This window comes from Lycorma delicatula, chromosome 10 (assembly GCF_047948215.1).
Source record: "Lycorma delicatula isolate Av1 chromosome 10, ASM4794821v1, whole genome shotgun sequence".
NCBI classification, from domain to species: Eukaryota; Metazoa; Arthropoda; class Insecta; order Hemiptera; family Fulgoridae; genus Lycorma; species Lycorma delicatula.
The window spans coordinates 75,593,468-75,610,040 of NC_134464.1; the positions used below are offsets into that span (position 1 = coordinate 75,593,468).

At 26.4% G+C, this 16,573-nt stretch overlaps 1 protein-coding gene across 4 annotated transcripts in view; it reads left to right on the forward strand.

Annotated features, from left to right (window-relative positions):
- Positions 1-4,221: 4,221 nt before the first annotated feature.
- Sec24AB (Protein transport protein Sec24AB) overlaps positions 4,222-16,573 on the forward strand; it is a 72,363-nt gene continuing 60,011 nt past the window's right edge. For 3 of the 4 annotated variants that reach the window (XR_012757883.1, XM_075376741.1, XM_075376743.1), the window contains exons 1-2: positions 4,222-4,358; positions 10,697-10,775. Coding sequence is in view for 3 of the 4 variants with exons in the window: in XM_075376741.1 (XP_075232856.1) it covers positions 4,356-4,358; positions 10,697-10,775 (82 nt within the window). In the remaining variant the exon portion in view is untranslated. Of the gene's footprint in view, positions 4,359-4,583; positions 4,682-10,696; positions 10,776-16,573 lie in introns of those variants that run through there. The other variant, XM_075376742.1, reaches the window with a different exon arrangement.

The following is a 16,573-nucleotide window of genomic DNA, read 5'->3' on the forward strand; positions in this document are numbered from 1 at the left end:
TGCTATTGTTAAGTTAAAATGATAGAAAAAGTTTACATAACTAAAAAAATGTAGAAACTGCAGTAGAATAAAATTTTCTGTTATGTTTGTAAAAAAAGTACTAGAAAAAATATTTACTTATGTGGAAGATAAATATAGATGAAATAAATGGAAATTAAGAATTGAATGTGTCATATAAATTGCGTTAAAATAAATGATTGGAAATATGTATTCTGATGCTACTCTCTGCCATACACACGTAGGGGGCAAAGGCTTTTGGTCAACCACACCCCCGCAACACTGTATAACAAACACATACACAGCTGTTTTATGGTTGGAAGGAGTATTGAGTAATAAAATAAAAAAGATTTGATTATTTTGTATATTATTATCATTCTTTACTTATACATATGTATTTATACATATATTTATTTTTTTTATTTGCATGTATTAAATTATATAATTGATTTAAAACATGGTCATATTTTAAATCAATTTGGTATCTATCTTTGTGTTCATGAAGCAATTACAGCATACAATTTCATTTCATTTTTATGAAATTTAACAGTGAAGTTCTATGCAGATAAACAGAACAAAGAATGTGTTGCAATTTTTTTATATAATTGTCTGTTTCAAAATGATAGTTATGGTACTGCTGTTTGGAAAGCACAGACTATGAATTTTGATTTAGTGAATCATCACCTGATTCTCTTTTCACATACTATTTTATTTTTATTTTTTCAATATTTATTTTACACATTATAGTAAAATAATTTGAAAATATAAAAAAAATTATAATTAAATTATTTAAAAATTATAATTATAATTATAGGGTTGAAAATATCCCTCTGCAGTCATCAGTCAGTGATGTCCATTGTTCCTTGAAACTAAGCTTATGAACATTTAGTAACTTAATATAGTAAAGTTACTTTTGGTACTTAGTTTGAAGTTTCTGCAAACAATTATGACTTCTTTTTATACTTCTCAATTTCCACTTTATCAATTTAATAATAATTTTATACTTGCAAAATTAAATATAAATGAGCAAGTTCTATACTGCTCACAGAACTGCTAGAATTGTTGTTGCATTGTATCATTTTGATTGTTATATACTTTATTATGATTATTCAAATGTTTGAATTTAATATCTTTTTATCGTAATTATATAATAATTTCTATTTACCAACAATTTTTATTATTACGCCCGAGCACTTTCAGATATTAATCCATCATCAAGAACATTTATGTGTTATGCATTAAAATTATTTCCTTCACAAATTAATATATTAAATGAATTTTGAATTTTAAAAACAAAAATTAGAAATACAACAATTGATGTCAATATGAAACCCTCTGAGAGCTCCATATTGACATGATGGACATCTACATTATTTTCACCTTTTGACAATCAACTGTTGTATTTATGAGAGCTTCATAATGACATGACGGACAATGCTGACATTATTTTTACTTTTTGATGATCAGTTGTATTTATAATTTTTGTTTTTAAAATTCCAAATTAATTTAATATATTAATTTGTGAAGGAAATAATTATAATGCATAACACATAAATGTTCTTGATGATGACTATCCAAAAGTGCTGGGACATAATAATAAAAATAGTTGGTAAGTGGAAATTATTATATAATTAATTTATATCAGTACCAATGGGCCATGATTAATAATAAAATTAACCTTTTTATCTGCACAGAGGAGAAAAATACCGAAAGAAAAAAAACAGTTACTTTATATATACAAACACAGCTGGGTTACTTCATGAGCAATTTTCCTGTTAAGTTCTTCATGATATCTATGTAAAACAATCTGAAGCCAATTCATTTTCTATTGAAATAATTCTGAGGTTTCTGAATTGTTATTGACCCATTGTGTTTAGAAGGTATATTTTTATTAAATTTATTTTATTAAACTCTTTTAACATAAAACAATAGAAACAGCAAGGAAGAACTTAACAATTGAGCATTTTTTCTCCCTCTGCTAGTTCTCTTCTACTCAATTCCATTAGGTTTTCATTTGACACTTTCAAAAGAAAAAAGTACCATACCATAGTCTCCAATAAAGAAGCAATTATAGATTAATGTATCAAAGTCAACTACTAAACTGAGTTTGGTTGTACATTACCACCCTAAGCTTTGCATGTGTACCTCTTACCAACCAACACCAAAAACTCACCACAACCCTATCTTACGAACCTATTTGACACCCTAAACACGCTGCCACCCAGGACATGTGTTATTAGAACCCCTCATACTTTATCATTGAATTGAGGGTATTTAAAAAGAATAAAGCATTTACAAAAATATAAGGAAAACAATTTTTATTCTTAGAATAAATTAAGATATATTAGGCCCTTAATTTAAAAAATTATATGCATTGATTTTATACATTACACAGATAGTTTAATCAGTACTTTTAAGTAGATGCCTGCAGGCGATCTGTAGTTAGTCAGTCAGTTGTTAGATGGCACCACTGAAAGGAGAAAAAAAAATTAATTAAAATTATAATCTAACTTTATATAATAAATAAATCTAAAAGTATAAATATAATCTAACCAAACTTAACCTACGCTTGCTTCACTCACTAAACTTTGCTTCCTAGTCAAGGTTAGTGAGCAAAGCGAGCATAGGTTAAGTTTGGTTAGATTATATTTATAATTATATTTATTTATTATGTAAAGTTAGATTATAATTTTAATTTATTTTCTCCTGTCAGTGGCACCATCTAACAATTAACTGACTAACTGGCTAACTGCAGTCGCCTGCAGGCATCTGCAAGCATCTTCTTGAAAAGTACTGTTTAATCTTAACTTATTTAATGAATTAATTTTCATTTTTTTTTTTTAGCCGATTTCATAAAAGAAAGTTTTTCAGTTCGATCCACTTGTTGCCTCATTTTTTACTAAATGTAAAAGTTTTGAGATAATTATTTTTTTTATTTTGTAGAGAAAATTCCTGTAGCAGTCCTGTTATAAGTTTCTTCTAGATAATTGAATTGTAACATTTTTTAAACAAAAAAATATCTTGTCTACATGGATTAATTAAAGATATTTAAATTGTTTTCATCACCATTGCTTACTATAGGGTTTTAACAACATAATGGTATGCAAGTTGATGTCATTCTGGTGAAATACTTAGTATTTTTATGAAAATATTCAAGAAAGATTTATAAGAAAATTTAGGTTAAAAAAATCATATTCTGAGATTACTTTTTTATTTTTATCATAATATGATAAAAAAAAGAACAAACAAATAAACCATACTTCCAAATTCTAAAGTGTCAAGTTATAGTGCAGTACTAGTTTACATAAAACTAAAAATTGTAAAATAACAAAAATTAAATCTTTCCTAAAAAAGTAAGAAAATCACACTAGAAACAAAAATTAATTAGTTTTCAATTTTTTATTCAATTTCTTTTTTTAATCAGCACCTAATAGTCAAGGGTTAATAAATTGTCTTTAATTTGGGATAAACTTCAGTCAAAATTAAAGAGAAATTGAAAAAGTATTAGTTATTCATAAAAATCTTTTTAGGTTGATTTTATTTTTTCAAGTATTTTATTATAGTTAATTGCAATACATTTTTTATTCATTTTCATCTAAACTTTATAAAAAATAACAATAATAACAAATTTAAATTACATTAAATAATTTCAATGTATATATGTGAATATAATTTCAAGTATATGTGATAATAACTTTTTTTTGTTTAAATTAATTTTAATTCTTGGTTAACTTTTAGTTCTTGGTTAATTTTATTATTTTAATTTGTTTATCATGAATAAAGTTATATGTTTGAAAAAATTATAATGAAAATAATTTTTTTTAGGTTGTAACATTAAATACTTCATGTTATGCATCAAATCAAAATAAAAATATTTCTTGTATTAGTTTTATAGATTTTAAACAAAAGAAAACATGCATGAATTAAAGAAGAAAATAATTAACTGCAACTGATCTTAAATGTTTTTTAGGATTTAGTTACTTTATTGGATGTAATAAACCCCAAAATGCCAGTAATGTTGGACTAAAATAGTGTTATGTGGAATAATTAAAAATATACAGATATAATTAATGAAATCTAATAATTTAATGTGTAATTAAGAAAAATTGTGCATTCATAATACATAAAATTTATGTGATATCAACAGAATGATGAGTTTTAAATTAACGTTTTAAGTTTCCCTCTGTATGTACAGTTGCATTGTGGGAACAGAAGGCCACGTAATGGCAATACTACTTCCGCCAGATAGCGAAAGAGGGCCTACGAAGGCCTAACTCTGATGTGTTAATAATGTGTAAAGAAATTTTGATTAGGTTTTCATGTGAACTTTTGATTAGGTGATTACTGGCAAGAATTTAATGGTATGTAATTCCTCATTTTTTACACTTTATTGCTATACATTTCTGTTCAGGTGTAGCAAAGTTTTTTCTGATGGTTAGCCTAATTTCTATAAGACGTCAAAATTGGTTCTGTATTTTTACTTCAGTTTTAATTCATATGACCTTTGTTGTATTTTCTGGATTTCTTTTTTATTATATTTATTTTTGAGCAGATATATTTATCAAAATTTTCTTCTGAATATTAGTGTGAACCTTGGTAACGTAGTCTATTGTATAGGGTTGATATATGACGTCTTCTTCCATGTTGGAGTATTTGAGTACAGAATTCTTAGGCTGTAAGTCAGGTAATTTTTTTTAATATTGTCAATGAACTAGCTTTAGTTCACCTTGTGAAAGAAAAAACTGTTTAGTCAGGAAATATATATTTAATATTGATATCATTAGTTTATAATTTGTGAAATTAGGTAGTAAGATATGTCCACACAGAATATATTCATTGTAAGAAAAGAGTGGTTATATAGGTAAAATTTTGTTGCTTTGTTTAGTTTTAAGAAAAAAATGTTACAGATCAGATATATGCTTATAAATTTTTTTCTCTTTTTAAAAGGTTTAATCTTGCATATATGTCATTGTTTTTTTACTTTTTGAAAGGGTTTGTAAATTTTTGCACAGAGATTATTTTTAATTTGCATTTTTAAAACCTTTCAGTTAATCCAGATGTTGATTTCTGTAATTGTCCTGATTATTTTACACTAATTTTTGAACGGTGTACATTGAAAGGTTAGATATTTTATGGCATTGTATATATTATTTATGCAAATGTAAATCTAGCATAGGAACTAGACAGATGACATTGTGATGCAGTGTTAAAGTTTTATTATGCAGAATGTTAGTCCAGTTACGTAGTTAGATCTGTTGTTTATTTGTGTTGACTTTGTTAAGGTGTGTTATGAAAAAATAACTAATGGTTTATATCAATTTTACATCATTTCTATCTATCTGTGAGTAGTGTAGACATTAATAGAATTTGCCAATTTATTTAATGGAATAATAGTTGTTTTTGTAGTGTTTTTCATTACAGTCTGTTGTGTTGACAAGTATCATTGAAATATAAAAATCTGTTTTAGTATTTGGTATTTTTTTATTTAAAAAAAAAATTTTATTGTCCTTTTTGTTGGATGTAGGACGTTTACAATATAGATGCTTATTTATAATTGTTTGAATATTGAGTTTTAAAAAAATTTATTTGTTTTCAAAAAAGAAATTGCTAATTTAAAGGGAAAATGAATAAACTTTTGTCAGAGAACTGTCACTTCAAATTTTTTTCTTATTGATCTTTAATGATTTTTTCCTATTAATCTTCAATGATTTTTTCCTTTTCTATATTTACACTGCCCATGGCACTTAGTTATGACATTTAATTCTGCAAACTCCTGTAGACAAACCAAACTATAAAAAACAGTGTTTTTAAATAGCTTGTTTTAAAACATTTTCAGTTTTTTATCTTTCTTTCCAATAAGATAAACGCTTTCCAGTGATTAAAATTGAACAAATTTTGAAATAATTTTGTTTGGTTTGTTTTTTCAAAAGTGTACATATAGCTTTTAATAAAAGAATGTATTTGCAATTTACTTATGACATTTTTAAATTGTAGATGTAGTTTTTATAATTTTTCCAGTTATTTTAAATAGTGTAGACAGAAATAGCTGTATTAATGGTGTGTAGTAGCTGTCCAATATGAGAAAGTGTTACTAGTGTTCTCTTTCAGCTATTATAAGCCATAATTTGTTTTGGTCACTGTGAAAAATAAAACTGAATAAACTCTCATGGTATCCAATTTGAAATTTAATCATTGTTGTTGTAGTGAATAAGTTTTTGCTGTTATACTTTAGATTGCATTGTTCCCAAATTGCATAAAACAGTTACAAAAATCATAAATGAAGTTATTTTTTTGTTTAAGGTTAACATAAAACCTGTAATATAAAGAATGTTATACAAGATATTTGTTTCCATTGATTCGTACTGAGCTGTTTGTTTACCAGAGAGGCTAATTTTTTATTCATTAAACTTTTGCTTTGATATAGCTACTGAATAGTTATTAAATAAAAATATTAATTAAATATTTAAAAAATTTTCTGAATAGTGTTACATTTTTTGAATTTTGTTTTTAGTAATTGTTTGATACAACAAAATGTGTGTTTAATTATCTATGTGTTTTTTGTTTTATTTTGAAATGTTTGCTCTTTTTATCTTATGAAATGCAATAACTGCTGCTGTTTGTAATGTTTATAGCTACATCAGTATTTGCTAAAGTTAAACCAAGTAATATTGTGATATTTGAATTATTTTTGATTCCTCCTGTTAATGATATATAGAAAGATTGGTTAAAATTTCTTCATTGTTCTAATATGAAAGTCATTAAAACAGATTCTCTGGAAGCCAATTTAAGAGTAGAATATTCCATAGTAAAAATTTATATCGTTAAAAAACTTAATTTTTTTATAAATGTGACATAAGAATATATTATTTATATACTAATTAGAACTATTTCTAATTAAGAGCTTATGTGACTTATTTACGATTAAAGAATTGCTAAAATTCTTTAAGACTATTGAACGAAGTGAATATTGTAATTAAAATGTATGTAAATCAAAATTTACTTAAATGTCACAAGTATTTTATAATAAAATTATCTTACTATCATCTATTTACAGTTATAATTAACAATGTGTAATAATAAAAAGCCCTATCATATCAATTAATTTTTTTATACTTATTTTTGTTAAAATATAATCAACTCTCAATTATGCATGATAATAACCAGGAAGAGGATTGTGGATAATCCAAAACCATAGCAAAATTGTGGTTGATTAAAAAATGATATTTAATAAAGTAATGTATGTTAAAATGAATTAATACTGTACTGTATTACCCTACTTACATGCATTATTATATTAAGGTGTAATTGTAAATAATAAAATAAAATACAGTACACCATACTATACCATTATATACCTGGTAAAAGTTATATTCAGAAGTTTATTCAAATTAACATATAACAGATTTTCACTATCACTAATACCGTACGTAAATAGATAGTGTATCCAGTAGTGTTAGTAGTATGTAATGCATTAACAAACATTTATTATAACTACAGTAGCAAATGAGAAAAAAAAATAGACATTAAAAATAAAATTAATAAATTTTATATATAATGTCATAATAGATATCTTTTTTTAAAAAATATGACTCAGTTGTTTTAGTGATTGAAAACATTTTCTTTTAATTGAACTTTGTAGTTTGCATAGCATAATATTATTGCACAATGAACTATAGTACAGCATTACCACATTCAAAACAAGCACACATTCATCTAGCAAATGAATGAAGAATAAAAATTATCATAAAATGATGAAAAAGATTTTAATTTTTAACTTTATAAAACTTAATTTTTTTCTGAGAGGCATTGCGATTAAGTCTCAGTGAGATTAAGCCGCTTGCAGATAATTGGGAGTTGACTGGACCATATTTATTTACTTGTCCATTTACTTATTTTGAGTGTGGAACAAAGTGGTTTTTTATGTGCTTCATTTAATACATTTTCCTTTTATGATCTAATTATTATTACTATGATTGTTACCAATATTTATTATCATAAATTAATTGACCACCTTTAATTTGTATAATAATTGATTTAACTTAGCATGTTCAGTTCAATTTGTACGCTTCATTCTTATTACAGCATTCTAAATAATGTAATTTTCATGTAAAACTTTTCTAAAATGAACGTTCAGGAATTACTGTCCTCTAAGAAGCAATAGTTGTCCCCCATATGAACTTATCACTTCATGAGTATGTGTTCACATTTAGGAGAGAGATAGGATAGATATATCATTTATTTTGATTCATGGTGAGTACCACCACACTGAGAGCTGGTTTCCAACATTTTAAAATTAACCACTGGTATAACTTTTTTAAAACAGTGATGCATATATGTGAAGGTTTTTAGGGGAGTTCATAATGACAGATCAGACAGCATTAATTCACAGTGAGGAATTGTTTGAATTGGTATTTAGTAGAGTTCCATTGTCAGCAGTATGTCATGGATGAACCTTTTCATTGTGAAACGTTCTTGTCAGAAAACAGTTTAATTTAATTTATGAGTATGATGTACAGAATCAGTTTTATTATACGTAAAAAACTCTTGTCTTCCACCATTAATGCATTATGGACAAGTACCATTTTTGTTATTAATGAATTTTATTAAATACTAGGAAATAGTTGCTGATAAGAGTTTTGATAATTATTTTAAGATAACTGGAGTTACTTTCTTATGTTTTGATTAAAAACCGATACCAGTGTTACTTTCTCCAGTCAGTGAGTATAAAAAATGTTGTTAAAATTATTCTTTTTCATCTTTCCCAACATTGCTTTTCAGCATTAGGTTATCAGTCCAATTTCTATAACCATGTTGTTCTTTTGCTAGCGACCCTAATTCCTATTCTTATAAAATCTTTTTTATTGCTTTTTTTTTGGTCCAGTTTCTTTTCTTGTGTTTCTTTGAATAATTTATATTTTTACTCTATTAATTATTAACCTTAACAACCAATCTATACTTGGAGGTGTTGCTTCTTTATGGCTTCCTAGTAAACCTAAAGAAACTCAATTCACGGGTCAGAACTACTTAGTAGCCATTACTTCCTAAGATGTCAAGGATATTATGTGATCTTCAAGTTGTAAGACTGTGAATTTCTTGCTGATTCTGTATTTTATGGTGCCAATGGTTTGCATCCTGCTTCACACTGCATTTAGCCAGATAAAATTGTTATTACCACCATACAATTCTTTAATTGGACATTTTGTATTTAGTATTTAAGAAAGAATTATTTTGAAATTAGTGTTAATTTTATTAATGGTTTTTAGAAGTTTTATTAATATGTTTGCCTACTGGTGATATTTGGCTACTTTGCTGTAGCTTGTTTGATATTCCAAGGCTTGTCCACATAACTGCTACATTTCTTCTACTTCTCCAAACAGATTTGCTTGCATTTCTGTACATGAATACATTTCCACATATTCCATGACAAACTTTTTTTAATATTATTTTACTATAAATAATGTTATTTATTTACGATGTTTTTGTTGAGTAATTTTATTAACATCTATCATTCTTGTTCATTTACCTGTAAATGACACCGATTTTATCATCAAATTGTATTACTTCCAAAAAGAAATTCATAAACTACTTAATATGAATATGATACAAATAAAGTCTGGATGTACTTAATATACTTTTTAAAAAAGACTTTTTTATTTAAAAATTGGTCACAATTTTAACATGCAGTTTGTGTCTTATTACTTCAATTTTTTTTGTTGACTAAAAATCTGCTCCAGATATTATTTCAGTCGGTTTTACAAATAAAGTCATGAAATTTGAGAGCTGTATGTGTGCATATAAAATAGCATTTGTTCATAACATAATTTTTTTTTGTCCAAAAAAAATTATTAATATTTTATTCCAATGATATTTATATATTATCTTGCTGGTTTTTTTATTCATAACATTGGTTCCTAGCGGCTAGATTAGCTTAAACTAGTTCAGTATAAAATCATGGCAAGCCAGTCTATGTGAATAGTGTTATGATAAAGCATTATTGATGTTGATGATGTTACTGTAGCATCAGCTTATTGTCAAATGAGTTGAAAAACACTATTGATAATATCTTTTAGCTTACATCATTTGTTATGTTATTAAACTTTGAGTTGTGCAGATATTCTCCTCTGAACATATATTTATAAATTTTCATTAAATATGAGTCATTTAATGGTAATTTATAAAAGTACATGAACAGACTGATTATTTGTTTGGACTATAAATTATTAAGTTTTATTGTATACAAAGGTTTACTTTTGTAGAAGTATATTTAGTTAATTAGAACAAGAGGAATTATAAAAAAGTTATTGCTATCAGATAAAGTTGGTATATTACTGCTTATGACTCAGTATGGAAAGATCTTCAGATAAGAAATTTTTTGGCAGTACTGTCAAGCCTTTGTAATTAAGTGCTTAAATTCAGAGAAAGAGAATTCAGTTTTTAGTTTTTACACAGTTGAATACTTTTTTTGGATATTTTGAAATAATTTAATCAGAATAGTTGGACTGTATAAGTTCAGTTAAATCATTTTAAGAATAGATTGAGCAATTTTTTATACTGTTTAACTGAATGATTTATAATTACATGTTGGTTTTTCTACTTTCAGGGAAAAAGAGTGACAGATGTCATATCATTCCTAGTTGATTAGCAAAATATGTTTAAACAGTTTTTTCAAAATACACTTTATTTTGTAATTTTGTTGCAGAAAATGAATGGTCAACTTTTCAATTCAAGTGGCTCGGGCCATGGTACTCCCACACCTCCATCTAATAGCAGCTATCCAGGTACGTCAGTGATTTAATTATATTAGTGGAATAAATTAGGATAAGAAATTATTAGTTGTTATTATTTAAACACCTATTTTTGGTGTGCTATAAGTTAATGTCCTTACTATTAGATTTCTCTGAGGTTGAAGATTAAGATTTTGAAATATATTGTTAATGCTGGAAGAATACGCACAATTTGGTCATGTTCACAACTAATTGACACATATACACAGTACTTTTTCATTGTAGTAGTCGTAAATGATAACAGAATCAAATTTTTAAACACAATGTTCTTTAGTGATGAAGCTTGGATCCATCTCGATGGTTATGTGAACAGTCAAATTTGAGCGGTTGAAAATCCTAACGCTTTACAAGACAAATATTTGCATCCTGAAAAACTTTGTGTGTAGTGTGCGTTATCTCGTCGTCATATAGTCGGAGCCATATTCTTCTAACAGACAGTAAATGGTGAAGTATACAGGAATATTGTGCGCCAATTTGTGTCCCTCTTGGAACCTCAAGAACAGTATTGCTGGTTTCAGCAAGATGGCGCTACATGCCACACGTCTTGAGAAACCATGGATTTTCTGCAAGAGTTCGAATAATAAGCAAGGGCTTATGGCCTCCAAGGTCCCCAGACCTCACATCTCCTGACTACTTTTTGTGGGGCTATATTAAGTTCGAGGCCTTCAAAAACAATCCTCACACTATTTATGAACTTAAAGTCAATATTACAGACTTCATCACGAATATTTCCAATGCAACTTTTAAAAAGGTTTCTGCTAATATGCTGAAAGGACATTAATTAATGGTGTATTAAAGGGTTAAAAACTAATTTTTTTAAATGAGACGTTTAGCTTGTGACACCTCATTGGAGGGCTCTTTGAGTGACAAATAATTTGGTGTAAATAAATTAAAAAATAGTGCACTGGTATTGAATTTATGATTATAATACGGTTTTTTAGATTAAATTAATATTTTTTTTAGATTATGTTGGGATACTGTTATTGAATTAATACAGTATTACTGTATTTTAATGTAGTAAAAACAGAACCATAAGAAACCTCAGTTGTATGGGATATTTTACCAATTGAGCTATGAGGATTTGCTACTACATTTCCCAACACATCAACCACAGTTAATTCATCTTAAAACCTTTGCCGGCACATTTCTTATTCATGACAGATCCCGTTTCTTAGAATTTTTTTCAAGTTTTATAATGTAAAGTGTGAAACTTTTCATTTAGATGCTGTTCATTGTACACTTGGGACTGTTCTTGTCGCACATATATTTTCTTCTTCATATGTATAAATTACTTCAGTCCTTTCTTCCAGATTGACTCTAATTACATAAAATATGAAAAAGAAAACAATTTGAAAAAATTTAACATAGAAACTATGATTTTAATAATTGGTAGAAAATTATGTGTTATAACAAGCAAATACCAACAATGGAATCTTAAGATTTTTAAAGTTGTAGAGTGAGTTGCCAACTTTTGAACTCAAAATATGAAAGTGTTAGTTGAATTAAATTTAATTGTTTGCTTGTAATAATGAAGATTTTATTACTTCATTAGTTGTGATATTAACAGTCATTAAAATCTAAGAATTAATTATTTTTTGATTAAAATTTATTAATTTATGAATTAGTTTTTATTTAAATTATTAAATTATATTTATCTGATTCAATATTTCAATATGTTACAAAGAAAGAAGTTGATACCATATTTTTGGTTTTTCGTATGTTTAACTGATGTTATAATGCTGTTTTGTGGTATTTTTTCCGATGCTGAGGAAACCTAAAACCTGTATTTTTAAGAAGAACAGACAAAGTTCAGACTTGGGTCAAGAACAGTTTGGGTCAGTAACACTGTATCCCAACATAACATAAAAGAAATCCTAACAATCTATAAAAAAAAAAAAAAATTGTTTTTAATAACTTCAATACCATTGAACCAATTTTTATTTTATTTGTACCAAATTACTTGTCATTCAAAGTGCCTTACAATGAGGTTGTCACAAGCTATATCATCTCATTTAAAAAAGTAAGTTCTTAATTCTTGAAAATTTAGAAAACATTTAAGGGTGAAATTTTGTGTTTATAATTTTAAAAATAACATTCAAAATTTTAATTCACAGATTATGATTATTTCGTTATATGATTGATATTATTTCGTATTATGATTATCACATAATTTTATACTTATTTTTTTGGACTGAATTTTTAAAAAAGTACTACCACAATTGGTTTTTTGTATCTACTGAATGAGTGGGGGGTGGTTTTTTTTCACAAAAATTTATTATTTTTTTGGGTTGTCAAGTAATGTTACCATTGCCATTTAAGATTTTTTTGTTGGTGTAGGTGTAGCAGAGAGGGTGAGTTCCACCCCTTTGAGAATAATTTAGAAAAGCCCCCCCCCCCCCACGAGAATGGTATACATGCCTGCAAACAGAAATACGATGTGACTGTGAATAATAAATGTGGTAATTTCCATACAAATCACCCAGTATATATTTTTATTTTTTATTTTAGTGGAATTGGTTGATAGAATATATAATTAATTATATTCGTGATGATATTTTAGAATTTCAATCAAATTTGGGCTGCTTTATGTAATGATGAAATTGTTTTGTTTCAGTGTTTGTTCATTTAATTTCATTATGAGAAAGGCTTTTTCTTATTTATGATATTTTTTTTTTTTGTAATTCTGTATTTATATTTAAATGGTCAAACGTTTTATACCAATTAAACCTTTTATTAAATTGTTATTTAAACTTTGTTGGGAATTTTGTGTATAACTTGCTGCATTCTGCTATTTTTTTTTTCTGAACTTTATTTTATTTTATATTATTAATATGAGTATTAATGGGAAACAAATTAAAGGATTATTGTTTTTTCAATGATTGTTTAGTGTTTAATATGCCTTTAAATTAAGTTTTTTTTTATATAAAAATTTTAATTGGTTTTCTAATATGTGTATGTTTGTAATTATTTTATTATCTTGTTTCTAATATTATTTTCTTATTGTTTTATATCATTACTATTTAATTTACTGTCTTTTATTATGCTTTCAATAATATTTTACTGGTTTATATATTTTATATATATAATTGAAATTTTATTTGTTAGGTTGAAGTTAATTAGGTTAAGTATTGATTTATTACATGATTTCCGACAGTGGTATATTGTTATCCATAAATTATTAATTTTTTCTCATTGTTAATTTTTTTTGTTGATGTGTATAATTTCCTGAATTTGTAATTAATATTTTCCATTAAGTAATAGTGTTCAATATATTTGCCTTAGGTTTTCAGAATTTTCAACCTAGTTAAATATATAAGTTGGTTTCTTTTTTTTTATGTACAAGGGCCATTTGAGAATTAACTTCTTGTTCTCTGTACTCCATAGTACAGTTAAGGGGTAGCAAGAGAACTTCTTGTTCTCTTGCTACCCCTACTCTGGGAGTAGGGGTAGCAATTTTATCATTGTACAGTTGAGTAGCTCAGTTCAGTGTGGTCTAGTTGAAATATAGCTTGCTTTCTTGTTCCTGTAAAACTCTGGTTCAAAATGGCCACAAAATATAGAAAATCGTGCTGACTGAAGTGTGTGCTGTCATCAGTTTCCTTCACTCAAAAAACTTGTCTACAGCTGAGATTCATTGTGAATTTTGTGGAGTATGTGAGGGAATATCATGATTGACAGTGCAGTAAGACAATGATGCCGTATGTTTCATAAAGGTCAAACAAACTTTAATGACAATGAAAGTAGTGGTCAACCCTGTATTATCACAGATGAACTTGTTGCAAGTTTATTAATATTTTTAGTCTATGGTTGCCATGTTAGACATAAACAAGTTTTTCATGAAATGAGTTTTTGATGTGCATTATAAAAATGAATGATACTAATTATGAGCAATGTTGTGAGTCAAGTTTTATGTTAAACCCTGTGAAAATGCTATAGAAACATTTTCAAAAATGAAAGGGTGTATGGAGATGATGCTCTGTCAGTAGCCTAAGTTTTTAGGTGGTTTAAAGTATTTTCAGATAGTCGGGAATCAGTTGTGGACGATCCATGCTGTGGAAGACCATTAACGTCAAAAAGTGACAACAATGTTGAGTGAATCAGAGACGTATACGGTACGACCAGCATTAACTGTCAGAATGACTGCAGAACAATTGAATTTGAACCATACCACAGTCCATCAAATTTTGACAAATGAATTGGACATGAAAAATGTTTATGCAAAATTGGTCCCAAAAAAAAAGTTCTAAGAAAAATAAGACCTTAATTAGATGAAATCTGAAGATACGAGGGACCTTGCTCTTCAGCCTTCACTCCCTTGACCTTTTAAGTTGAAAATTTAATGGCATCAATGCTTCAGATACAGAAGTAATTGACAAGTTTGGTTGAGTAGTTTTGGAGATATAAGGTAGTTATAATTCCTAAGAGAGTGCAACACTGAACACATGTGTTGTACTCGCCAGTAAAACTGCATGTGCCAAAATTGAACCAATTACAATACTTTCTCTTGTAATGCATTTATTTAATAAAATAATTTTTTTAATTAAAAATTATGAATTTATTATTTTGTGTTTATTTTAAATGTGTTACTGGGTTTTTAAAAAGTAACATATTATTTCACTGCGATTTATTTTATTTTGGTTCTAATAGCAATAATTGGTAATATTGTTTAATTTTAAAATCTCTGTATTTTTAATAAATATTATTTGGTATTTAAATAACTTGCAAAAAGCCTCAAGCATATTTTTACCCCTTTTAAAATGTATTAAATTGTTTGTTATTTATGAAGTTGTGTTATTTATTTATTTGTTTTACCACTACGTCTAATCATTTATTTTGTGTTCATTTTATACAGATATTAATCCAAACTATTATGTAGTTGCAATACAATTAGTAGGTTTCTTTATTTTTTCTTAAAATACTCATGTTATTAAAACCTTAGAAGTAATTTGAACTTTGAGTCAAGAAGGGGAATGTATAAAGATTTTATTGCATGTTAAGTTTAGTTTCAGCTTTTTAAATATAATTTCGGTTCTTTTTTTAAAATATAATACAATTCTAAAAATGTTTAATAATTTACAAACATCATATAAATCATATTGTGTAGTATTCTTTTAACATTTTACTAAACAAAATTAATTTTAATAAAAATAGTTTAATCCAGAACTTTAACAATATAATTTATTTCGTATAATATTTTTTGTATATCTATTGTAATGGTTAAGTCAATCTTGGAAAGTATCACTTCGGGTGTATAACTCAGTCTGTAACTTGTTCGATGTTTCTTGCAGATTTTTGTCTTACCAATTATATTGTTTAAATCAGATTAATGAGGATCTTTTCATTGTCAATTCATAAAATTTATTCTTTTTTATATTTTTTGGAAACTAAATTTTTTTAAAGTATAAACTCTGATTCTAGTTTACTACATTTATCACCTACTTGCCTCTAATCTCACCTACTCGTAGTTAATCTGTGAATTGACTACTGTTTTTGTTGAAAGGATGTAAAGATCTCAGTTGTACTATAATTATTACTAATGCATAACCTTAAAGGATATCACGACTTGAAATAAAAGAAAAGTGTTTGATAAAGTTATATCTTACAACCACTTGATGATGGTTCTGTTTTATGCTGTATTACTTTTTTTCTTTTCAGTTTTGTTTTTTTTTTTTTAATTGCAATTTATTTGATATAATAATCTTAGAAAATTTATATATATCTGTGACTTGTTTTCTTGATAATACAATTTTTTTTTTTAAATTTGAGTGGTTATGTTAAAATTGTTTGATAAG